The sequence below is a fragment of the Perca fluviatilis genome, chromosome 15 (genome assembly GCF_010015445.1).
Source record: "Perca fluviatilis chromosome 15, GENO_Pfluv_1.0, whole genome shotgun sequence".
NCBI lineage: Eukaryota > Metazoa > Chordata > Actinopteri > Perciformes > Percidae > Perca > Perca fluviatilis.
In genome coordinates, this window is record NC_053126.1 from 14,418,716 (window position 1) to 14,441,604 (window position 22,889).

Sequence of the window (22,889 nt, forward strand, 5' to 3'; positions counted from 1 at the left end):
ACTTGTATAAAAGAGAGAGAGAGAGAGAGAGAGAGAGAGAGTCCTCTGGCCCTATAGCAAAAAAATTGCACGCACAAGTCAAGTTAAAAACTAAAACTGAACAGGTGGAAATAATCAGAATAACAGTAGGAGCTGTTTGGAGAGTCTTTAATAGTCTCAGATACAAGAAATATGTATTGGTATTGTTTTGGCAAATAAGAGGTTACATTGAATTGCAGGTAGCTTATAGTTATCAGTGATGAATGTTTGCATATTAAATGTGCAGGTGTATTATTTCATCTACATCCATCATTGAAGCCCTGAAGGACAATCAGGCAGATGTTGTGAAGTATTCCAAATGTAAGTGTGATGACACAGTGTTACATTAATGAAGAATGAGTCGTGAGTTAACTTGTTTCCCTGAAAAAAACATGTTTTGTTTTCGCTGTACAATGTTTTTGTTTTCTCTCATTTGTGTATTATAATAGTGTGTACCTCACATACATTTTTGTATTTCATTTATTTTGCATATTTCCATCTTTTATGGCCTGTTGAACCTGCTCCAATCGTCTGTAGCCTGGTTGGGTAATAAAATGACTAAAATACTCTGAAAAACCTCAGGAACTAAAGACTTCAGACAGTAAATGAACTTCCACACCGCAAAAACCACAAAACAAGAGCATTTATTATTTGTAAAACGCTGAGCACCAGAAAGCAACGTAACAGCCAGCTAGTGCACATCCACACACATATGATCCAGAGGCATGGTGAAAGAAATACAATAACATGCATAAAAAAAGAAAAATACAACTTAACTTTTATTTTTCTCTTCGATGAAATCTTGAGATATGTTTTGACATTTCATATTCATTTTTTGGTCTTCACTTTGATCAACAAGAATTAGCCTTGATAGAAGAAAATGGGTTTTTGTATGTTTGTGATATTTTGCCACAATTTGTTTCCTTTTCCTGCAAAACGGCATGTGCTTGTTGTCCAATCAGAGAGTTTCAACATATGAAGGGTTCAAGAGTTCCCTGAAAAAGAAAGAAGGAAAAAAGACAACATTTGCATTTGTCTTGTGATAATCTTATTGATTAAAGATAAGTAAGCACTTGCTGAGCTTTAGCCTACCTGCACACTGTGCTGTAAACCACTTCGTCATCGTTATGGGAGGCCATCTGCTGCTCCCTGCAGGCAATACAGTTGATGAGTGCCTCCAATGCAACATTAATTATTATGTGTGAAAAATAGGTAACATGAAATGTCTCACATGTTTGACTTTCTCTTGGTGTGAAAGTCAACAGCTGTGTAGATGAGCTCTAGTGTTTGTTCCTCACATCCAGTTCTCTCTTGTGATTGGTTATTGTCAAAAACAGGATAGTTGACATAGACCGTATTCTGAATATGCATGAATATAAAAATGATGAATTAGTGTAGAACAATATCCTCTTACATTCAGTTCTCAGTTCTACATTCAGTTCTCCCCCTACCGCATGGCCTTTTTACACACAACAAAACCAACCTCATGGGTTGAACTTGCTTACATGCTTAACATGTTTGTAGACAACCTCAGTGCAACTAACATCTTAACCTGTAATGTACGGGATACTGTATATGTCACCCAGCTCTAAATCACGTACAAATTCAGAACACAATAGAACCATAATGAGCTTTAAATAGTTAATATAATGATAGTGCCACCTGTATGTCCTCCTCACAGTCAGTCTCTGGTGCTCTTGTCCTTTTACTTTTGAGTCTGAAACACATTAAAAGATTTTTGAACATCATCGCATGATTGTTGTGTATGTGAGCTATACATATGTGATAAAGTGTAAATACAGCTTACTTTCCGATGGCAATAACAGTGGTCACAATCAGAAGCACTGAAACCCCGGCAATTATGGGAATGATAAGTACATCTCTGGTAAATGTCCAATATTCTGTGTAACAAAGGCAGTGTCTTAGCTTTGTGAGACAAGAATGAAGTGATCAAATGAAAGTCAAAAGATGTGACACAATCTACTCGTTTAAAAATGATTGTTTCAATTCAGCTTTGATGAGCCTTAAATAACAAAAAAACACTGTTCAAGCAAAGGTTGATCAAAGACAATAAATATGAGCAAATAAATATCCACTTACGTTTAATTTTTAAAGGAAAAACAGGGGAGTTTTGGCTTCCATGTTTGTTGGTGGCACTGCATAAATACTGGCCACCATCACCAGGGACGAACACAGGCCCGTTTCCAACATCCATTATATCATCATCGTCATCCATTTTAAACCAAGTATAATTCTCCACTGGGGGGTTTGCATGGCTGCTGCAGGTCAGGGTTATGTTGCTGCCGGCGTCTGCCTCCATCGAGGGTCTGACAGACACTGATGTGTTCTTGGGGCCATCTGAAAGAAAATAATAATAATAATTTATACTTTATTAATCCCACAAGGGAAATGACAAAACTGGAGCTGTTAACTATCACAGAAATCATGTCGCAAATTGGTAGATTTAATTTTCATTATCTAAATCACATCGTTTTTATTTCATTCTCATTTAAGTGATCTTGTGTCCAATACTCACACTCGACATCAATGTGTATGACTCCTGAAGTTGTTCCTGTGTGTGTTTTCAGAGAACAAGTGTAGTTTCCAGAGTTTGTGGAGGACATGTTGCTTAAATAAAGTGTAGGTCCTTCAGTTATAGGTTCTCCATTCTTAAACCAGGTGAAAGCAGATAGTTTACTGCCATCACAGCTGTTTCTGCAGGTCAGATTCACAGAGTCGCCCTCCTTTGTTGTTCCGTTTCCATTAGGCTTTGTAACCGAAATGCTCAAATCTAGAAGAGCAAAGTGCCGCTTCAGTTTAATTATGGATTAAAGTGCAGAGAAGATTCACAACTATAGTTTTGTTATGACAACTTACCAACAACCTTTAATGTTGAGCCAACTCTACCAGTCCACTTGCCCTCGTTGGAGTTAGTTGTAAATCTGAAGGTGTGTTTTCCTGTATCATTATGCTCCACTTGGTGTATTTTTAAAGAACAATTGTGATTTGTGTCACCAATATACTGAAATCTCAAGGAGGTTTTATTCAACTTGCTGTCAAATATGAAAGGACCATCAAAAATATTATATTTTTCATGACCCCATATGACACTTTGTACTATCAGGTTGTCAGGATAGTAAAATGAACAAAGAATGACAACAGACGAGTCTTTCACTGCACAGATATGTTGCTCGTGATAATTCACTTTCCACTGACTGCAAAGAGCACCTGAAAGAGATGTATTGATGTATGCGTTATTTCACCATAATAATGCTACCTTAAATGAGAGTGAAATGTTGTACTTACCAGTCAGAAACAGCAGCATCAGTGTCCATGTCAGGTTTCTGCCTTCAACACACATGTCTCTATTTGATTTTAAACGTTCAGCAAAAGTCTCCGCAGGCTACTTTAATTGTTTTCACAGAGTTAGTGTGTCTTTCCTCTTATTCCTCCACTAAACAAAGCTTCCTGTATTGTACTGTATGTACCGTTTTCGATCATCTCTTGAAAACATTCTCAGCCCCTGAAATCAGGTCACTCACACCACAGACTCAATACACAGCTTCAATCTGAACCTGAGTGGCATACATATGGAACGAGACCACGCATAGAGGAAACAGTGCACATCACGCACTAATAATGTTGCTTTCTTGTGTGTAGAGCAGTCAGAGGTACTGTGACGTTTTTTTAAAACACTAACCTAGTGTTACTATTTAGTGGAATGACTGTACTCAATTGTTAAAGTAATTTTTAGCCGTATTCATTTTCCATGTTTACTTTTGGTAACTTGCCGCTAAGTGCTATGTGCATACAATACGTAAACTACAGTATTGTTGAACCTGTAACAATACGTAAACTACAGTATTGTTGAACCTGTACCTTGTTATATACTGCACCAATACAAATCATCAGCTATTAAACTCAATTTTACACATCAAAAGTACCACTGCACTGCATATGTGAAAAAGTCGTATAAAGCCTTTTGTGGCTCCAGGGAGCTGAGCGATGTCTGATAAATTGCCTCAAATGATGTCACTTAAGTCAGCGTTGGTTGGGGCTTAAGACTACAAGTTTGAAAATGAAACGAATCTGGAGGTGTGGAGGTGAAGAGAGTGACCTCACCATACCTGAAGTCCACTTCTTAGCTCTGCTTGATCAAACTGTCAGCGATAGAGATGCATTGTGGGTAATGCAGGCACAATGTTTTGCGAGGAAGAAGAATGTGGGGGATAAAGAAGAGGATATCTCTGTTTCTGCTGCGTCGTTTGATTATTAGAAACAAGTGAAGTCACCTCCTTCTCTTGGTACATTATGTTGAAGAGTGTTTAAGATTTTAAACATTACGTAGTTTTTGCAGTGAAGAACTGCATGCATGACTCTATGTGGTATGTTTTATGTGTATGTGGACCTGGTCAGTTTAACTCATTGCATCAACAAAAAGAAAGACCACTAAACAGCAGGGACACATTTAGTTTCACTGTAGGCTACACTCTTTTTGTTTTGCTCTCATTTATCCAGTACAATAATTCATAGCTCACATAATTAAGCTATTTATTTCACATATTTCCAGTTTTTACAGCCTTGTCAGTAGCGCAGGTTTACAGTTGGGAACATGATTTTAGACAACTCCTGAGATGGTCAGGAACTAAAGACTACAGGAAGTAAATTAACTTCTACAGTGCCAAAAGCACAAAACAGGAGTCCATGTGATTTATAAAAACACCGAGCACCAGAAAGCAACTTAAAAGGCAGTGTGTGCATGCACACGATCCAAACACATTTGACACAGAGGAACGGTGAAAGAAATACAATAACATGCATTAAAACAAAAACTAATGTAAGCAATAATCTGTACATTCATGAAGATGTCTCTTATTTACAGAAATCCCAATAAGATTCTTTTAAACTCTGTTTTTGGTTTATGACTCTTGGTGGTATCTTATCTTTTGAGTTCCTAGTGTTAAGGGGTTAGATGTGTTCTAATGTGTTGTTTTTAATAATTTCACAGTTTTTTTTTCCTCATCTGGATTATAATATGTATCTTTACTGCAATGCATGTGCAGCACATCTTACATATTTGTAAAAAGTAAGAAAAAAATCAGAAACCAAATATCCTCAAAACTCACGTATTACTGCAAAACGGCATGTGTTTGATTTCAAATTGGGGAGGCTCAATCTATAAAGGGTTCGATAGTTGGTTCCTGAAAAAGAGAACAAAAATGTTTGCACTGAAGCCATTTTATGCAAATAATCATTCATTAAATGTGTGTTTCCTGAGCTTCACCTGCACACTGTGATGTAAACTACGTCTTCATTATTATGGGAGGCCATCTGCTGTAGCCGGCAGGTGATACAGTCAATCAGTTCACATACCTCCAATGCATCAAACGTGGAACAAATGGATCAAATTAGGTGTAAAAACATCTCACGTTTGACTTTCTTTTGTTGGTGAAGTGTACAGTTGCATAGATGACTTCTGTTGCTGCTTCCTCGTACTGATTTCCCTGTTGTGATTGGTTGTCACAGGGCAGCCAGTTGACATAGTCTGTATTCTGCATACAATCATAAAGAAATAAAACAATTTCAATTAGTGTAGAACAATGCCCTCCTTATGTTTCAAATGCTACCTTTATGTTTCTGTTATGAGCTTCTGTTTCACCCACACAACCAAAACAACCTCCGCTTTCTCTTATCTGATGTCCATCATGGTATGTCATTGAGCAGAGACTTCGGATGTGGGTTTGACTTGCCTTTTAACTGAGCTTTACTGATTTGCAGACAACCTCTGAGAAACTCCAAGCCCTAATTGTAATATAGTATGCAGCGTACTGCCTAGAATGTATGCCACGAAAAGGTCACCTGTATGTCCTCCTCTGTCTCTGGTACCCACGTCTTTTTTTTGTGGAGTCTGAAACAAAGAAATGTGATCTTTGCTAAGACATGATCATAATGTACATCAGCAGACCCCTGAGCAATGAATAACACAGTGCAAGGATCTTATTTGTGTTCTGTCATTAATTCTGCCACATCAGGCCTTGTTTAGTGAAAACCAAAAGATGCCTTTGATCCGTTTTGCTGACAGGACCTGATTAGGTAACATTAGTGAAAACACCTGTGTGCAAGACCTTCAAGACTTTACATACGGTACATACATATGATACCTTTATAGATATGATGCATTACCATTGATTAAACTGGCAAACAGTATAACAACTATTTGCTCCATTTCGACCAGCTACATTTAAATGTTGCTTATAGTTAAATCTGAATGAATACGGTAACAGGGTCTGTTCTGCATAATCAGTGCTTTTACTTTTGAAACTTAAAATAGGCTACATTTTTAACACTTATATACTTTTACTTAAGTAATATTTGAATTCAGGACTTTTACTTAAAAAAGAGAATGTATTATCACTATACTTTTACTGGAGTAAAGCATCATCCTAATTACTTGTCTGGTGCACGTTGGAAAAGGGGCTACAAATACAGCTTACCTTCTGACGGCGGTAACAGTAATCCCAATCAGGAGCACAGCAACAGTAGCAATGATCAGTACATCTCTGGTACATGTTGCCCAGTATGCTGTAAAACAAAGGCATTGTGTTAGAGCTGTTTTAATGACTCGTTGTTTAATCAGTCCTAAAATATGTGGCACAAAATTATTTACAAAAGGGATTAATTCAATTGACCCTATTTGGAGTCGTGTTATTACACTTATAAGTAGTCAAACTCCCTGGAGTCTATTCACTTCAAACATAAGTAACACCACTATAACATACTGTACATTTGTTCATGCAAATTCTATATAACACATTTGGTTTAATTACACCGCTTTATTGTCATTTCCACACAACTTACAAATTAAGAAATATATATATATACATATATATATATATATATATATATTTGCAGGAAAACAATGGTTGATTTAGCAAATAAGCATTTGTTCATGCAAATTCTATATAACACATTTGGTTTAATTACACCGCTTTATTGTCATTTCCACACAACTTACAAATTAAGAAATATATATATATACATATATATATATATATATATATATTGCAGGAAAACAATGGTTGATTTAGCAAATAAGCATTATTTTTACACATACTGCAGGACCCCAAACAATGATGAAGTCAATGTCAACAAAACAAAAGAGTCAACGAAGCATGAGTTAAATTAGAGAATGACACTAAAGGACTGGTAATATGAGCAAATAAATATCCACTTACGTTTAATTTTAAAAGTGACAACAGAGGAGTTTTGGCTTCCATGTTTGTTGGTGGCACTGCATAAATACTGGCCACCATCACCAGGGACGAACACAGGCCCGTTTCCAACATCCATTATATTATCATCGTCATCTATTTTAAACCAAGTATAATTCTCCACTGGGGGGTTTGCATGGCTGCTGCAGGTCAGGTTTATGTTGCTGCCGGCGTCTGCCTCCATCGAGGGTCTGACAGACACTGATGTGTTCTTGGGGCCATCTGAAAGAAAATAATAATAATAATTTATACTTTATAAGGGAAATGACAAAACTGGAGCTGTTAACTATCACAGAAATCATGTCGCAAATTGGTAGATTTCATTTTCATTATCTAAATCACATCGTTTTTTATTTCATTCTCTCAAGTGTTGATCTTGTGTCCAATACTCACACTTGACATCAATATGTATGACTCCTGAAGTTGTTCCTGTGTGTGTTTTCAGAGAACAAGTGTAGTTTCCAGAGTTTGTGGAGGACATGTTGCTTAAATAAAGTGTAGGTCCTTCAGTTATAGGTTCTCCATTCTTAAACCAGGTGAAAGCAGATAGAAGTTTACTGCCATCACAGATGTTTCTGCAGGTCAGATTCACAGACTTGCCCTCCTTTGTTGTTCCGTTTCCATTAGGCTTTGTAACCGAAATGCTCAAATCTAGAAGAGCAAAGTAGGCTATTGCTTTAGATTCAAACTTTATGGATTGAACTGCTGAGAAGATTCACAACTATATTTATATTGTGAAAACTTACCAACAACCTTCAGTGTTGAGCCAACTCTACCAGTCCACTTGCCCCCTTTGGAGTTAGTTGTAAATCTGAAGGTGTATTTCCCTGTATCATTATGCTCCACTTGGTGTATTTTTAAAGAACAATTGTGATGTTTGTCACCAAAATACTGGAATCTTGTAGTGACTTGTTTCATCTTCCTGTCAGAAATAAAGAGAGTCCTGAAAGGATGAGACTTAACTTGAACCCACATGACTCTTTTCACTCTCAGGTTCTTAGGATAGTAGAATGAACAAGGAATGACAGCAGACGAGCCTTTCACTGCACAGATACGTCGCTGATGGTATACCACTTCCCATGTATTGCAGAGAACACCTGAAAGAGATGGATTCATTCATAAATACTTTAAATGAAACATTACATGATATGTAAGTGTTGTTCTTACCAGCCAGAAACAGTGGCATCAGTGTCCACGTCACAATGCACATGTTACACATCAAGTCAAATCATCAAGGTTGTAATTGATCCTAAAATGTTTGTAAAATGCTCTGCAGGGGTTGTTGATGGCCTTTTCTCAAAATACACAGTGAATGAGTTGTTGCTTTCCTTCATCTGCTTCTTAATCTACGTACTTTAAACACAGCTTCCTGTAATGGGGGGAAAAAAAGAAGGTCTTGGGTCGCTCTAACAAAGTTTTCAGTTTGTGAAATCAGGTCACATGCATCGCACTCAGCCCTCCACTTCAGCTTTTTCTGTTTAGATGTGTGAAACCAGCGCATGAAACATACAGTATGTCCTGTGCATACTGGCATCTTACTGCATGTTGCTTTGTTGTGGTCATATCAGAGTTGTCACAAAATCTATTTTCCATTTTGTACTTTTGATAGTTGATTGGGGGGGAAAATGACACTGTCAAATGTACTAGTTGTTTAATGTAAAATGTAATGTAAAATACTGTTAATTTAGTATTAAGTTTGGGCTTTAAGGTTAAAAAAACGTAAGACACAGTGATATACACTAACATTGTCTCTAGCCAAGTCATTTCTGTACACATTTTGGGAGTACTTTCCCATGTTTGAGTAATAAGGGGAATATTTATTCTATACTTCTATGAATCTTAAAAATGACTCAGGAGTTATGTTACCTGTCTTAATTTATATCAGCACAACATGAAGACTTCACAATTGCTTTTCAAAAATCAGCTTTTATGACAGAATTTGATGTGTTGATTTAAGTTCAACATTTCATTTCAAACATTGAAGATGAACAGATATTTCAAACAGAGCTCGCCAGGAGGAGTGGGTTTCTCTGAGGTGTGTGTGTGTGTGTGTGTGTGTAAATCGCCCCCTCCGGGACAGTTTATGTTGACGACATTGCGAGTATGATGACGGGGTCCCAATAAAGACTGAAGTAGTGAGCGGCGACAACGGGAACCACCAGTCAGTCAGAGGCGCGCAGGACCAAACTTCAGTGCTCGACATGGAGATGCCCGCTAAACTCGTGTTCCCCGTCGTGGTGATCTCCGTGCTGGTGGCTTGCAGTCCGACGGAGGCTTGGTACAAGCAGGTGGCCGGCCCAAGCTACTACTCTGTGGGCAGGGCGTCCGGCTTGCTGTCCGGTAACCGGAGGTCACCGTACGTCAGGAGAGCCGAGCCGGACCCGTCAGACAGCGAAGAGCTGGCGACCAACAGCGCGTCTCCTGAATTCCCTCCGCGCAATTTCATCCTGAAGACGATGGTGAGTGGTGATCGATTTTATCAACATATGGGTAGGATGCCATTACGCGGCATATGGCGCGGTAGCTCACCGCAAGAGCGCTAATACGTGTGTCATACATATTTTTTGTATACATATGTCATACAAAATGTTTAACCTTAATATTAACCTGAATATACTATTTCTCTTTAAAATTTAAAACAAAAGCTATTTGCTATCTTTAAAATAAAAGGCTGGAAACAAGTTAGGCTAAATAACATTTCAGATTTTAAACTTAAGGCATTACTGCCCAATATTGTACTGAAAAGAAAGTAATATTGTAGAACCAATATAGGCTATATATTTTCATCAATGTATACATGATTTAGTTTAAACAAAACAAAAAAATCACTTTCCCGGACTCCCGGTCATTTCAGTCGTGGAGGAGCTGTCCAGTCAGCACTACTGATACTAAGAAAGTCGGATTTACAAGTTTAAAAAACATACTCTGATCTTTTAGTCACATTATAAATGTTAAATCTTAAGTGAAATATAAGCAGCAGAATGGTCAGATTTCACTATGCATTGAATCTATATTATATATGTAAAATCTTAATCAGCAAAGTTACTAGTAAAAACTGTCCAAAAATGTCAAGTGCAGTACTCCCCTTTGAAATGTGGAGTGGAAAAAGTAGCATGAAATGGAAACACTGAGGTAAACGTGCTTAGTTTGACAACCGATTTGACATGACGGGGATAAAGTACTTTTGAGATGAGGTCCATATAATAAACTCTTGATTAGTGTTCTCTGCAGGAATATCGAACATCACAATGTCTGATTCAAGTGTACAGAATTTAAAGATTAGGCCTACATTTTTCTAATTTAACATAATTTCTCTGTTCCTCCCCAACAGGCTGTTTGCATCAAAGACATTACACCAAACCTGCAGAGCTGTGAACTCTTCCAGGAAATCAAAGGTTCATTTAAGTGCCAAGCAGACGTCTTCCTCACTCTGGACTCTGCAGACTGTGCAGAAGACTGAGCAGTGAAGCAGACAGCTGGGCTGGATGATGGGGGATAAAAAAAACTACATCCCTAACTTTAACACCAAATGTTGCACTAGATGCAAGATATGCTACTTTTCATTTATCACTTCACCTGTTTATTCATTGATTTTGTGATGAACCAATTTTAAAAACTAAAGCTGTAAAAGTAGTGTGCTAAATGTACATACATCTGAGTTTTCATTAATAAATTAATCATATTGCAGCCCCTTGTTGACATTACTGAACACAAAACACATTACAATGTAATGATTTATCTTCTCAACTACACCGAGAAGTAAAACTCTGCATTTTTGCAAACATCAATTATGTCAACCCCGTAACTTGCAATCATTTTGGTATTTTGTAATTCATTCAGTGATGGGTGTTTCAGAAGCATAAAATGTGTAGGATGTAAACCAAGAAAATGTAATACAAACAGCTCACTGATACAAGGACCAAAGTGTTGAACATGTCAGACTTTATTCCAACTGGAGAAAAAATAAAATCCTTTATAAATGGGGAATAGATATAATAAGCAGCATTACAAAAAGGGACCAAGTGTATCAATAAATATTTTATTTAAAAAAGGTTTTAAAATAAATGGGTAAAGTGCAGCCTTATCATATTAACATTCGCTGCTTAAATACATGATTTGCACACAGGAAAACAACCAATGAAATAAAGATACCAGCACTGAATAAATAAACCCTCATCTTACAGCCTTCAGGTGACTTTTACAGCAGCTGGACAGCTGCTAGGTTCTCCTTCATAACCTGCTCTATGACCATGTGAAAGACCACTTGTACGTTCGTGGTGTCTGTGGCCGTGGTGAAGTGGTGGTACACTAGCTTGTCAGGACTGCTGTTACGTGAGGAGAACATGGCAGTTATGTGGTGGGCTGCAGCGTCCACATCAACATCTGCGCCTGAATGAGGTCAAAGGAAGAAACATACCAAATCTTGAGACATCCGACTGAGTTTAGTATAGGGACGGCTCGGTTTAACTATACAGCCCAAACTACAGGCACACTGGGGTAGTTTAATTCATTAAAGGTCCAATGACATGGTTCTCTTTGGATGCTTTTATATAGGCCTTAGTGGTCCCCTAATACTGTATCTGAAGTCTCTTTCCCAAAATTCATTCGGGGGACGACTCATTAATGTTAAAAAACCTCATAAAGTGAAATTTTCATGCCATGGGACCTTTAAATAATGATAAAAACAATAAACTGGCTTCTGTTGAGAATCCGTACACAATGATTCTTCTGAATATACACAAATAAAACATGAGTCTAAAATATGTATGACCATGATCTGGCCAGAATTAATGATATACAGCTTATTTGAAATATCTGGCTAGAAGGAATTCAGATTACCCAATGACAGGGAGGATGCAGCATCCCATCCAGAAAAACAAACTCATAAATTCCTTGAGGAATTTAAAATTCAGTTAAGAGAAAATACTTCCAAGTTGTCAACTCATTGAGTAGTAGATTTGAACAAGAAATGGAGAATCCCAAGTCAGCAGTATATACTTAATCAGTTTCTAAATTTGGGGGTCATTACTCAACATTGGGGCAGTTTAATATAAATAAGATTCAAAGAAACTAACGTATACTTTTTAAATTTAAGATTAACTAAAGGTTTGAAATCTATCATCCTTGTTTAATTTACTATTTGAACTCTCCCAAAACATAAAGCAAAAGTATGTTGTACACAAACCGTTCTGCCTGGAGTCTTACAAAAAAATAAAAAATAAAAAAAAAAATTAAAAAAAGTGTTCCTCCGCAACATACCTTTGTAACTAGAAAGGTAAAATCTCAAGTGTCTTCGAGAGTGTAGGATCTTGTCCCGGAAAAGGTCCGTTTTGTTCATAAATAGAATCTGTATGAGAGAGCAAGATGGCAATTTAAAAAAAGTGACAATATTCAAATTTTCCAGGTGATGCCTTTCAGTGCAGTTTTTCACAACCTAACTCATGTCTAAAAATGTGATATTGAAGTTTGAAACACAGAATGTGTTCCATTTTGTAGTTCTAGAGTATGGTTTCTCCAATGCCTTGAGTGAACCATAATGGTCAGCATCTCCCCCAAAAAAAATAAAATAAAAGTCATCTCCAGTCAATATGCACTTCTACCATTTTATACCACCACTATAGACTTTGTATTCTGCCAATAGAAAATCAATTGACTGCCCAGCATTTAAGATGTAATTAATATTTTAAAGAAATTATGCAAGAGGAAATAGCCATAATATAACCCTTGCCCTCAAGTTAATCAAGTGCAAATATAAAAGCTAGTGACCAAGAAGTGAGTTATTCATGACTGTGCAAATAACCCCACCACCTCACAATATGAAAGAAATAATTCAAACTAAATTACACCCAGTGTGAAACCGTGCTCGCAGCCAACTTACTAAACAGAAATCACCTGCCCTACATCTCAATTAAACTTTGTATGCTAATTATGTATGTCAGATGCAATCATAGCCAGTTTGTGTCCCGTCTGCTTGGCATGAATGATTACCAAACGCCCACTCAGTGCTTTAGTCACCTCCACACATTTAGATAAGCTTTTAAAAAAAAAAAAAAAAAAAAAAAAAAAAGACATGGCAGACAGTCCGTGGAAGAGGCCATGAAAACAAAGCTCTAAAATGATACCTTTATTGTATTCTAAGCATTATTCATCTTTAAGAAAACCATCTAAAAATAAGTGCAAGTAAACTTACCAGTGAGGTGCTGCTAAAGACTGTGTTGGTGCAGATGGATGTAAAAAGTTCAAGACTTTCCTGCAGCCGATTCTAATAAAAAGGAAAATATGGAAAAAGGAAAGTAGAGAGGCTGAGACAAAACATGTCTACGTATATTTTGCAAGAAAATAAATAGATCAAATTTAATTCATGTGATTACAATTAGAACATACCCCTGAGGTTTTGTCCGTCTGTGTCATATCATAGCTGCTCAGGGCCACGACATACAACACAGCCTGAATACAGTCAAAGCAGCTGAGCCACTTCCTCCTCACACTCCGCTGGCCCCCGACGTCATACAACCTGTAAAACAAAACAATTCATGCTTCATTTCATCCAACGAGTTGCTTCCAACTGATCACAACAACAACATGTGCAAGAAGAGCGAAAATGTGCGATTGAGCAGGATCTTCTCCATGTTTATAGCTTGAATCACTAATCGAGCTATAAAGACATGATATTCTGCCACAGGAGAGCTTGTGGCGCTAAACTCTTCAGAGACTGGTCACATGAGTCACCCTAAAAATATATAAAAAAAAAAAAAAAATGTATTCTTAGGGAATAAGGCAATATCCTTGAGATTAAATAATATGAATTAGAACCCATTTTAAATATTGGGCCAATCCATGTCAAAATATGAACTAACACTGACTAAGTGAAGTCGAGGGTCTTGGTGACACAGGTAATGAGCCCCCATTTGGGCCTGACAGTCTCCAGGTGCATGATTGCAGTACTCATGTCAAAGGGAATAAAGCATTTATCCCTGGGTCAGAAGTCAATTTTAACAAGCTGGGGACAATAAGCCATAACTGTGGCATTTGATGGCAGTAGTTTGTGCTGCAGAGAGAAAGGAGAAAAAAAAGAAAGAAAAAACCAATTGTGACTGGCTTGACTGCAAGAAGGCTTTCATGGTTTTTCAGATTTAGTGGAAGAGCGTAATAAGACCTGTAAACGGATACAGCTAGCAAGAGTTGAGGAAATGACGCCATTTAGCGGAATTAGCCCAAGACATACGACACTGTCTCACTCTGAAGCCGCTTATCAGAATTGTGTTATGCAAGTTTAAGAAATTAAAAATGTTATGCTTAGAATTGAAAAATATGGAGATGAAAAGAAGCCAGATAATCTGAAGAAAAAAATGATACATGTTGCATAAAGACAGACAAATGTTAACTAGTGCATGGAACACAAACAGAATGCATAAAGGCAGTATGTAATAATATTTACATGGTTTTAACTATTGCAGTTTGGCTGGTTTATTGTTCTGTGGTATCTAAATGGAAATCTTGTCGACCAATTTGAACCACCTTCAAACTGTTATTGTATCCAATACTAAAGAAGACAAGTTATGTAAAATTATCAGAACTCTAACATTTCCAAGTGAAGCAGTTTAATGTAGTTATAACCTTGAAGCTACAGTATATGCAATATTAATTAAGCCCCAGTCTATATGGATTCTATTTCTTATGACTCCCACACATTGAACACCTTCACAGCAAAGGGACAGAGCGCAAGAATAATCACGAAAAGGTTGCTTAGGAGGGTGGGGTTTTAATTTTTTTTTTTTCTCTTTCATCGGACGCGCCTCCATATTTGTGTCATTATTCATGAAATAACCAGTCTAAGAGAAGCCATCAATATTTCATGTCTGAGTCATGCCCAGGCAGCTGCCTCCCTCAGCTCAGAAAAGTTCACCTTTCGTCAGGGACCCTTTGGGAGTGGTGAGGCGGAGTCCCCAGAGGCTCAAAAACAGCTTTCTAGGAAAGCTGCATGATCAAGAGTGAACAGTATGACAACTGCATGAACAGCAACTCTGATGGAAAATAAATCTAAATCCAAAAGTCCTCAAAGACCCATAGCTTGGCTTTGTTTGTTTAACCGATTGATTAGAATTCCCTTCACTCTTAGTCTCCAGCAGTCTCTGTAAAAATCAATTTACTGGAGATGTAATTTGGGTTTGTAGGAACTCCAACATTTAGTCAAATGTGTTTTTGTTGTTGGTGAAGTTAAAATATTGTGCTTCAGACAGGCCAGGGAACTTTGCTGCCCTCTTTCACATTGTACCCTTACTATGATATTACCAATAGCAATCATAACAATAAAAGGATGGAAATTCACATTAAAAAGCTGAGAAACCACCACTGAACAACTCCACAGCCATTTTACATGCTTATTTACATGCTGAACCTCGTGACCAAGTAAGCAATCAACACATTCAAATGTCACTATTACACTCATAACACATGCATCTCTTCAGGTATAAGACCCCTAAACAAGCAACTCTTTTAGTTGTTATGCATCTACAGGTACATAATATGCACTGTATAGCCTACAGTCTTTCAATGTATATGTAATATTTTCTGTATGTGTGCAGTGTATGTGTGTAGCTGCATGCTTGTGTTAAACTGCATGTGTGCATGTGGTTTTAGTATCTGCTCTATTTGTAAATATTTCAGTGAGTGTGTGCGTGTATGCAACGTATCCCCTAGTTGCATTAAATGTTGCTTTCAGGTTCAATAAAGATTTCTTAAATTAGATTTGGTAAGGTGTTTCAAGGGAATATGACTAACACTTCACTGTGCCATAACACATCTATAGCGTAAGATCCAGAGTTCAATTGTCCCTTTAAAATGAAATATTGTGTTAATAACAACCGTGCATATTCAGTAACATAATTACACCGCTTACAGTAAGTGTATAATATGATGCTTGCAGTGAGCCCAGTGCAAACACTAAAATTATTTACCTTTATAAACTCCTATACAGCATTATGTTGGCATGTGTTATCTGTGCACGGCGCTACAGTATATCATGTTGCAACCACTGCTGAATTTGCGCTTCAAGTCTAGTAAGTCTTACCGAAAGATCATTTCATTAAGTTGAAACTGTGTCTCAATGATTCCACAGGTCCTCACTCTGACTCTCAGAACATCCATCACAGTGGGAACGTATTTGGGAGCGATGATTCTACTCATGTTCTCAAAGAAACTGGAGAGGGAATAAAAAGAAGAAATATCACTTAATGATCAGAAACATTTCAAATAATTGAAACTTTTGTCAGACAGATTTCCTTCCAATATAAAAAGGTGAAGACAGACAATATTTGGGCATTTAATTGAAGCTGTTCCAGTACATGCTGTTTTAGGCTTTAGGATCAGTTTAATGAAATTAGATTTTTAAGAGCAGTAAAACTTCTCAAGTTTCTGTTTCACTCAGGCCACTACTCTACACCCAGTTACCAGTTTATTTGGTACACTAAGCTAAAACTAATACAGACCTGCAACAAATCCTACCTCCATGAAGGGTATAATGTTCAGTTGCAACTGATTGTGGGTTTATTAGGACTAAAATTTTGCATTGACCGTCCATCATGAGTCCGACAACTATGGGAGTGCAAGGGTAAATTTATGGAGTACGCTTATAAATATGACCTAGTACACTCACAAAAGATGGAGTCAAAAGCAGTCCGTTATGTTAGACTGGTGGGGTTGTAGACTAGTCAACAATGACTTTATACTGTCAATATACGAGTAAGTGCAAATATTTGCAACTTCCAGTTAATGAAGGGTGTTGATTAGAAATCATTTCTACAAACAGGTTTCATTAATAGTTAACTTCAAATTTCTTTCTAGCAACATTAACTGTTCATGCCAAAGCTTATGTCTGAAACTTATGTCCGAGAAGTCATTTTACACATTGAGGTGCCTTCAGGTCCTGGGGAAAGTTAGTTTGTCACGACAGTCTTATCCAATATTCCTGGAGAAGGAAATCAATGCAAGGTCCTGCAGAGCGAGAACGGAGAGCAAGACAGCCAGTTGAGTTTCAGATAATCCTCCAGCTCCTAAACTTATCGAGTTCCGATAACGAAACTGTCACATAATCTCTCTCAGTCTAGCCAGTCCAGCAAGAGTTGAGCCCTGTTGCCTCAGAACAGAACGAAAAGTCCACCTTATATCAAAGACCATATGCAACCGCCAACACTGGTCACAATACAAAATTTTGTGTTGATTGTGATGATGCACATTTCCCAGAATGCCTCTAAAGAAAAAGCAGATGGACTTTCTGTTTGAGAAAACCAGAGCCCCACCTAGCATTGCACTCGTGTTGATTGTGCGGCATTATAAACACTACTAACTGATGCTAATGTTTAACAGCGCTGGCATGAATTCCCTTGTGTATGGCAGTGGTGGCCTAAAGGTTGGAGAAGCAAGCTTGTGACCAGGAGGTTGTTGGTTCCATACCCAGACCGACAGGATAAATCTGGGTGGTGAAGTGAAGAGAGATAGAGAGATAGAGAGATAGATAATAAAAAATAAAAAACTCCACTGGAACTGCTCAGCGGCCAGCAGATCAGACTGGTTATACTGGCCAGCTTACAGGTATGACTAACAGTGTGAATGTGACAGGTTGTCGTTGCAAATGAGAATTTGTTCTCAATCAACTTACCTGGATAATTAAAAGGTTAACACCAACTACACAAAATGGTTTACATTTCTATTTAAAGAGGATTACATTTTAACTTTAACAAGATTTGTAAAGTGTTAGGGGGTGATTTGTTTAAACAATCACACTTCATGGTTGCATGAAGAAACAATAATGCCATCTAGCAAAATGTATTCCACACTTCAGTTAATGATCCACACTTGAGCTGATGATGCAACACACACTCAACAAATGATCTATGCAGAGTGGTGTGTTACGATTTCATGACACTGTGCAGGCTGCTTTTTTTGGTTGGTGAACAATTGAAAGGGCACAATTGCTGAAGGACAGCGAATGGAAAAACCAGCTACACCCACATACATATAAAATGGCCCACAAAGATGTTGGGGAAAACATGCTGGCTGATTTTCCAATAGTTTCCATTTCATAATAATCAATTATTTATTTCATAAAACAATTTTCAGTGAGATGTATTGTGGTTAAAAAATAAATAAAAAATACTGTTGATTAAAATGTCTCGATTGGGACATATCTCCCGTGCATCTTGATTATAATGCAGGTAAGGGTGCCATTTAAAAATACTATGAAAGTGTCAAAACTCTCAACACTGGCCAATCAGAGCAGACTAAGCTTTTTAGCGAGTGGGCTTTAAAGAGACAGGTGCTCTACACACGCTTAGCACTTGCTCTACTGTTGCTCTGTATTTATAAGATGTGATGACACGCTTCTTACTGGGCAATCTCCCTTGACATTTGCACCGTCAGTCATCATTGGGTGGAAGTGTGCAACGTAGATGACTTTAGGTAATTCTACTCACTAGAGTGCAGAGTCATTGAGCTCAAACTCGTAACCTCTGGCTGCAGCTGCTTGCACCCCTTGGTCGGCCCAAAGTGCACAGATTGCATGAGCCACGAAAGGAAGCAGCTCCTGGTCTTCCCCCAAACACTGACTGCAGGACAGGATGGAGTGGGCATGCATCTGCAGTACAGGAGACAATATATCACCAACGATAGATAGATAGATAGATAGATATCACTAAAAGTAACGCTCTACCTGAAGACACAAATGGACCAATATGTCTTGCAACATCAGAATTTGTCAGCATAGATGACTGATAGAGATTGATTATTATACAATGTGTGTGGTCATTATAAAGTGTGTCATATATAGACGAAGACTGACATCTAGTGTGACAAAGAGGGGCTGCAATGAAAAGTGGGCTACCACAGAGCAGATCTGATTAAACTTTATTTAAAATGTAATAGTACAAGTATAATCTCTCCTCACCTTGTTCTTCTTGTTAGCAAGATTAATCCTCAGCATCCCCATTCCTTGAAGAACAAACTTCATGGAGGTCAGCAGGTTGTCTAGTACTGCATGCTACAGAGGAAATGACGGTCAACCTTTTGTCCTATGACTGATGTGCTGAAAGTTGTTGGACTCCGATAGTTCAGGGTGTTTAACAAATGCTTAATTCGCTTGCAGCTGTCCAATACCTTAAAACTTATGAGCTCCTGTTTGGAGAAGCCGTGACTGTGGATTATCTTAATCTGTTTGATTAGGGTGCTCTTTCCACTCTCTGCAGTTCCTGACACACACAAACCAAACACATGCTTCCACTTAAAAATGGCAACACTTCACTGAAACCCGTTAAACTACGTTCATGTAATAAATGCCTTTAAACTTACCAAGCATGAGGATTTTTACCACATTGATCTCAGTCTGGGCATGTTCACAAAGGTCTTGCTCTATTTTAGAGCTCTGGAGTTTAGCCTTTTTACCCTCATCTGTGATATCCTGGTGAGGGCACATTCCCATGCAGATCTGAGCAAGAATTTAGCTTTCACATGGATGCTTTGGGACTAAAACACGACTTCAAAAACTATAGTAATAACATTTCATAAACAATTGAGGATGTGTTTTAGTAAATGTTTAAAAATACAAAACTGAATAGAATGCATTGGCAGATTACATTTCTCTTAAACAAAAAACAAAAAAAAAAAAAAAAACACATTTCAAAGTTAATAGTAAATTTGACATTACATGTAAACGGTCACAAAACTCATTAAATGAAGAAATAAGTTGCAAATAGCCTACTTTAACTGACTGAAAAGCAACCTGAAAGATTATTCCACTGACCTAAATCTATTTAGACTGAAAGACGACAAAATCTTGCATATTTTTAAGCACAACTTTGTTGACCAAGAGTCAACGAGGATATGCGCCTCTCACACTTCGGTTATAGTTTTACAACAAACATTAGCATTTTCAAATGAGTTGAACAATTTAATGCATGTTCTACCTGCAGTGGGGCTGGCAGTAGGCCTATACCAAGACAGCAAAACATCTCTCTGCTTTCGCTCTACACACCGGCGTCGCTCGACTCACAGCTTGAACGGCTAACAGAGTTAGCAACAAACGGAAGACTTAATTAGCTTAATTGGGCGCACGTGTGAACCCGGATTTGCTTTCTTGACAGCTTCTTTCAGAGACAAACAAGAAAAAGTACAAGAAAAAAGTGAAAAACGTATGTGTGTATATATATAAAGTACAAGAAAAACATATATATATATATATATAAAAGTACAAGAAAAACATATATATATATATATATATATATATATATATATATATTTCTTGTACTGTTTTTTCCAAATGAGCACAACTCAATTAGTTCACTTAATTAAATAAATTAGAAATCTTACTCATCACATGTAGTTGAATCTATCAATATTTACAAAAATGTAACTTTTTCCATGATGGATATTTTCAATGGGAGTATCTAGTCATGCTTAGCTGCTTTCAGTGGTAAAATGAAAGCAGCTTTCAATTTTATAGACATTTTTCTTTTTTCTTCCGTTGCATACTTTATACTGCTACTCCATCTGACATCTTACCAGTTACTTTTAAAAACAATGTTATACTTAGGCCTACATCAGTTTATGAACATGCATTGTAATATATTTAACTACCCAACAGTATAACACGTTTATAAATTACTCTACCTTTGACAACATTAAAATGCTGCTTACATGTAATGAATTAAATGTTAATGAATCAGTGTTAATATTCCAATAATATATAAGATAGATGATAAATGTTACACTGATTGGGGCCACCTGGCATAATACATACTTTTACTCATTTTGAATGCAGGACTTTTTCTTTTAATGGAGTATTATTATATTGTGGTACTGCTACTTTTACTTAACTAAAAACAAAATATCTCAAAATTTAATACTTCTTCCACCATTGCCTGCTTGAAAATAAAAGTACTTTTTCCACGCCAAGATGGGTGGATTGTTCATTTAACATAAGTCCTCTGGGAAGCCCGAGTTGGAATCGGTTAATTTGTTCTTATGCTGCACTGTAAAATTTTATTCTCGTCTTCTATCTGTTTTTAATTTTTTTTAATCGTTTTTAACTGCTCTTTAATGTTTTAATTTTTTAATCGTTTTTAACTGGTCTTTAATGTTTTATGTAAAGCACTTTGAATTGCCCTGTTGCTTAAATGTGCTGTACAAATAAAGCTGCCTTGCCTTGCCTTGACACAGGGTTGCCAAACATTGATACTGACTGAATGACTTCTACGTTCTGGGCCATATAACGTCATGCTTCCATGTAAACAGATTTTCAAATTAGGTCAATATGCCCTTTTTCTCTCTTTTTGAAAAAGCTTACAGATCTTTGCTGGGTACCAATCTGCTGCTAAAATAATCTACTCTTAATCGTCTGACATTTAACGAACTCTCTGTGTGACTCATTCATATGTTGAAAAATTCAGATCCTTTTTTTCTGATCAAAGGTCATTTCTGTGTCCCACACATGACTTTAACCTTTCATTGTGTGACTAAAGCACAGCCTGCTCATTTACCTCAATTACTGAGGAAATAAATAAGACATTGCAATCCTCCTAACCCCTGCCATTTTCTGTTTTAGGGAAAATAAGATGACAAATAGCCTTTCCGATTAAAATGTTATTATTATCAGCAATAGTATACTGTAGTCCAATCAGTTTCTACAGTGTTTGTCAACTGGGAGTTGTCAATAACATATACATTACAGCCTACACTGAATACATTCCAACTTGACATACAGACATATTATTATGCTTTTTTTCAAACAATAAACGCTCTATACAGTAGTTAATGCAGAGGAGGTGAGTAAAATATACATTTACAAAAAAATATTATTTAATCCCATCTGACATAGAGACAGACGCTTAATTTTTTAGGGTTTAATGACAGTAAAAGGTCTATTTCATTATCAAGTCAACAACACTGAGCATCTGTCATTGTTCTATAGTTAAGCTTAAAAGCTGTCTGTTAAAGCTCTGTAGTGTTCTCTATAGTAGGATAAACCTTAAAGGAGTGTTGGTTTAAAAAAAATACAATAACACTCAAAAGGCCGGGCGTGCAGGTCTTAACAGTGTGCATTTTTTGAGTTAAAACCCTGCTCTAGTGAAACAAAACTGTTCTTTTTGAGAAGTCAGTGCAGTCTGGAGTAAGGCCTGATATGTACATGAGGTCCCGAAATAGTTTCAACACCTTTACACATCCAAACAATTCAAGTTGCATGCAGAGAAGCAGGGGGATTTCCTACTTCTCTAATGGTTTGAACATCCTCCAGATAGCCTGTAATCACTTTATGATACATTACATACAGTATATACATGAATAGATCCATTGTGGGGCGACATCTATTGCTGGGAAAAAAGCACCAACAACCCCATGGAAATGACTAATCAAATCATTTCCTTGTTACAGTTTAATGCCTGACCGACATCTCAGGTCCCCAAACTCACTAAGATAATAGTTAAAAAATCTATATTTTTGAAGGCAACAAAAATAAATACTTCAGGAATTAAAAATCTCGAAAGACAGAAAATAGACATTTGAAGACATAATGATATCTCCCTTGTCTGTATGTATGATTGTTGACTGATT

General features: G+C 37.1%; 3 protein-coding genes across 16 annotated transcripts; 1 reads left to right on the forward strand and 2 right to left on the reverse strand.

Annotated features, from left to right (window-relative positions):
- Positions 1–646: 646 nt before the first annotated feature.
- LOC120575368 (B-cell receptor CD22-like) lies at positions 647–8,603 on the reverse strand. 11 transcript variants are annotated; one of them, XM_039826106.1, is made up of 11 exons: positions 6,513–6,594; positions 5,448–5,570; positions 3,325–5,219; positions 2,896–3,246; positions 2,555–2,809; positions 2,119–2,376; positions 1,826–1,919; positions 1,681–1,735; positions 1,250–1,377; positions 1,111–1,167; positions 647–1,013 (listed from the first exon to the last, which is right to left on the reverse strand). In XM_039826106.1, the coding sequence occupies exons 3-11, from the start codon at positions 3,377–3,379 to the stop codon at positions 977–979; spliced, it is 1,290 nt and encodes a 429-aa protein (XP_039682040.1). In that variant the 5' UTR covers positions 3,380–5,219; positions 5,448–5,570; positions 6,513–6,594; the 3' UTR covers positions 647–976. The 11 variants fall into 11 exon arrangements, with proteins under 11 accessions (XP_039682040.1, XP_039682039.1, XP_039682047.1 ...); XM_039826105.1 differs by having other exon boundaries at positions 3,325–5,349; XM_039826113.1 differs by lacking the exon at positions 2,896–3,246 and having other exon boundaries at positions 3,325–5,570.
- A 798-nt stretch (positions 8,604–9,401) lies between these two features.
- On the forward strand, positions 9,402–10,942 carry LOC120575371 (neuropeptide B-like). The gene is made up of 2 exons (XM_039826120.1): positions 9,402–9,748; positions 10,621–10,942. Exons 1-2 carry the CDS (start codon positions 9,491–9,493, stop codon positions 10,747–10,749), a joined length of 387 nt encoding a protein of 128 aa, XP_039682054.1. The 5' UTR covers positions 9,402–9,490; the 3' UTR covers positions 10,750–10,942.
- A 363-nt stretch (positions 10,943–11,305) lies between these two features.
- LOC120575370 (guanine nucleotide-binding protein G(o) subunit alpha-like) lies at positions 11,306–20,396 on the reverse strand. 4 transcript variants are annotated; one of them, XM_039826116.1, is made up of 10 exons: positions 20,246–20,396; positions 19,632–19,740; positions 19,440–19,531; positions 19,231–19,323; positions 18,761–18,921; positions 16,360–16,488; positions 13,674–13,803; positions 13,480–13,551; positions 12,549–12,636; positions 11,306–11,678 (listed from the first exon to the last, which is right to left on the reverse strand). In XM_039826116.1, exons 1-10 carry the CDS (start codon positions 20,288–20,290, stop codon positions 11,488–11,490), a joined length of 1,110 nt encoding a protein of 369 aa, XP_039682050.1. In that variant the 5' UTR covers positions 20,291–20,396; the 3' UTR covers positions 11,306–11,487. The 4 variants fall into 4 exon arrangements, with proteins under 4 accessions (XP_039682050.1, XP_039682049.1, XP_039682051.1 ...); XM_039826115.1 differs by having other exon boundaries at positions 19,632–19,767; positions 20,246–20,394; XM_039826117.1 differs by lacking the exon at positions 20,246–20,396 and adding an exon at positions 20,083–20,185 and having other exon boundaries at positions 19,632–19,767.
- Positions 20,397–22,889: the final 2,493 nt, after the last annotated feature.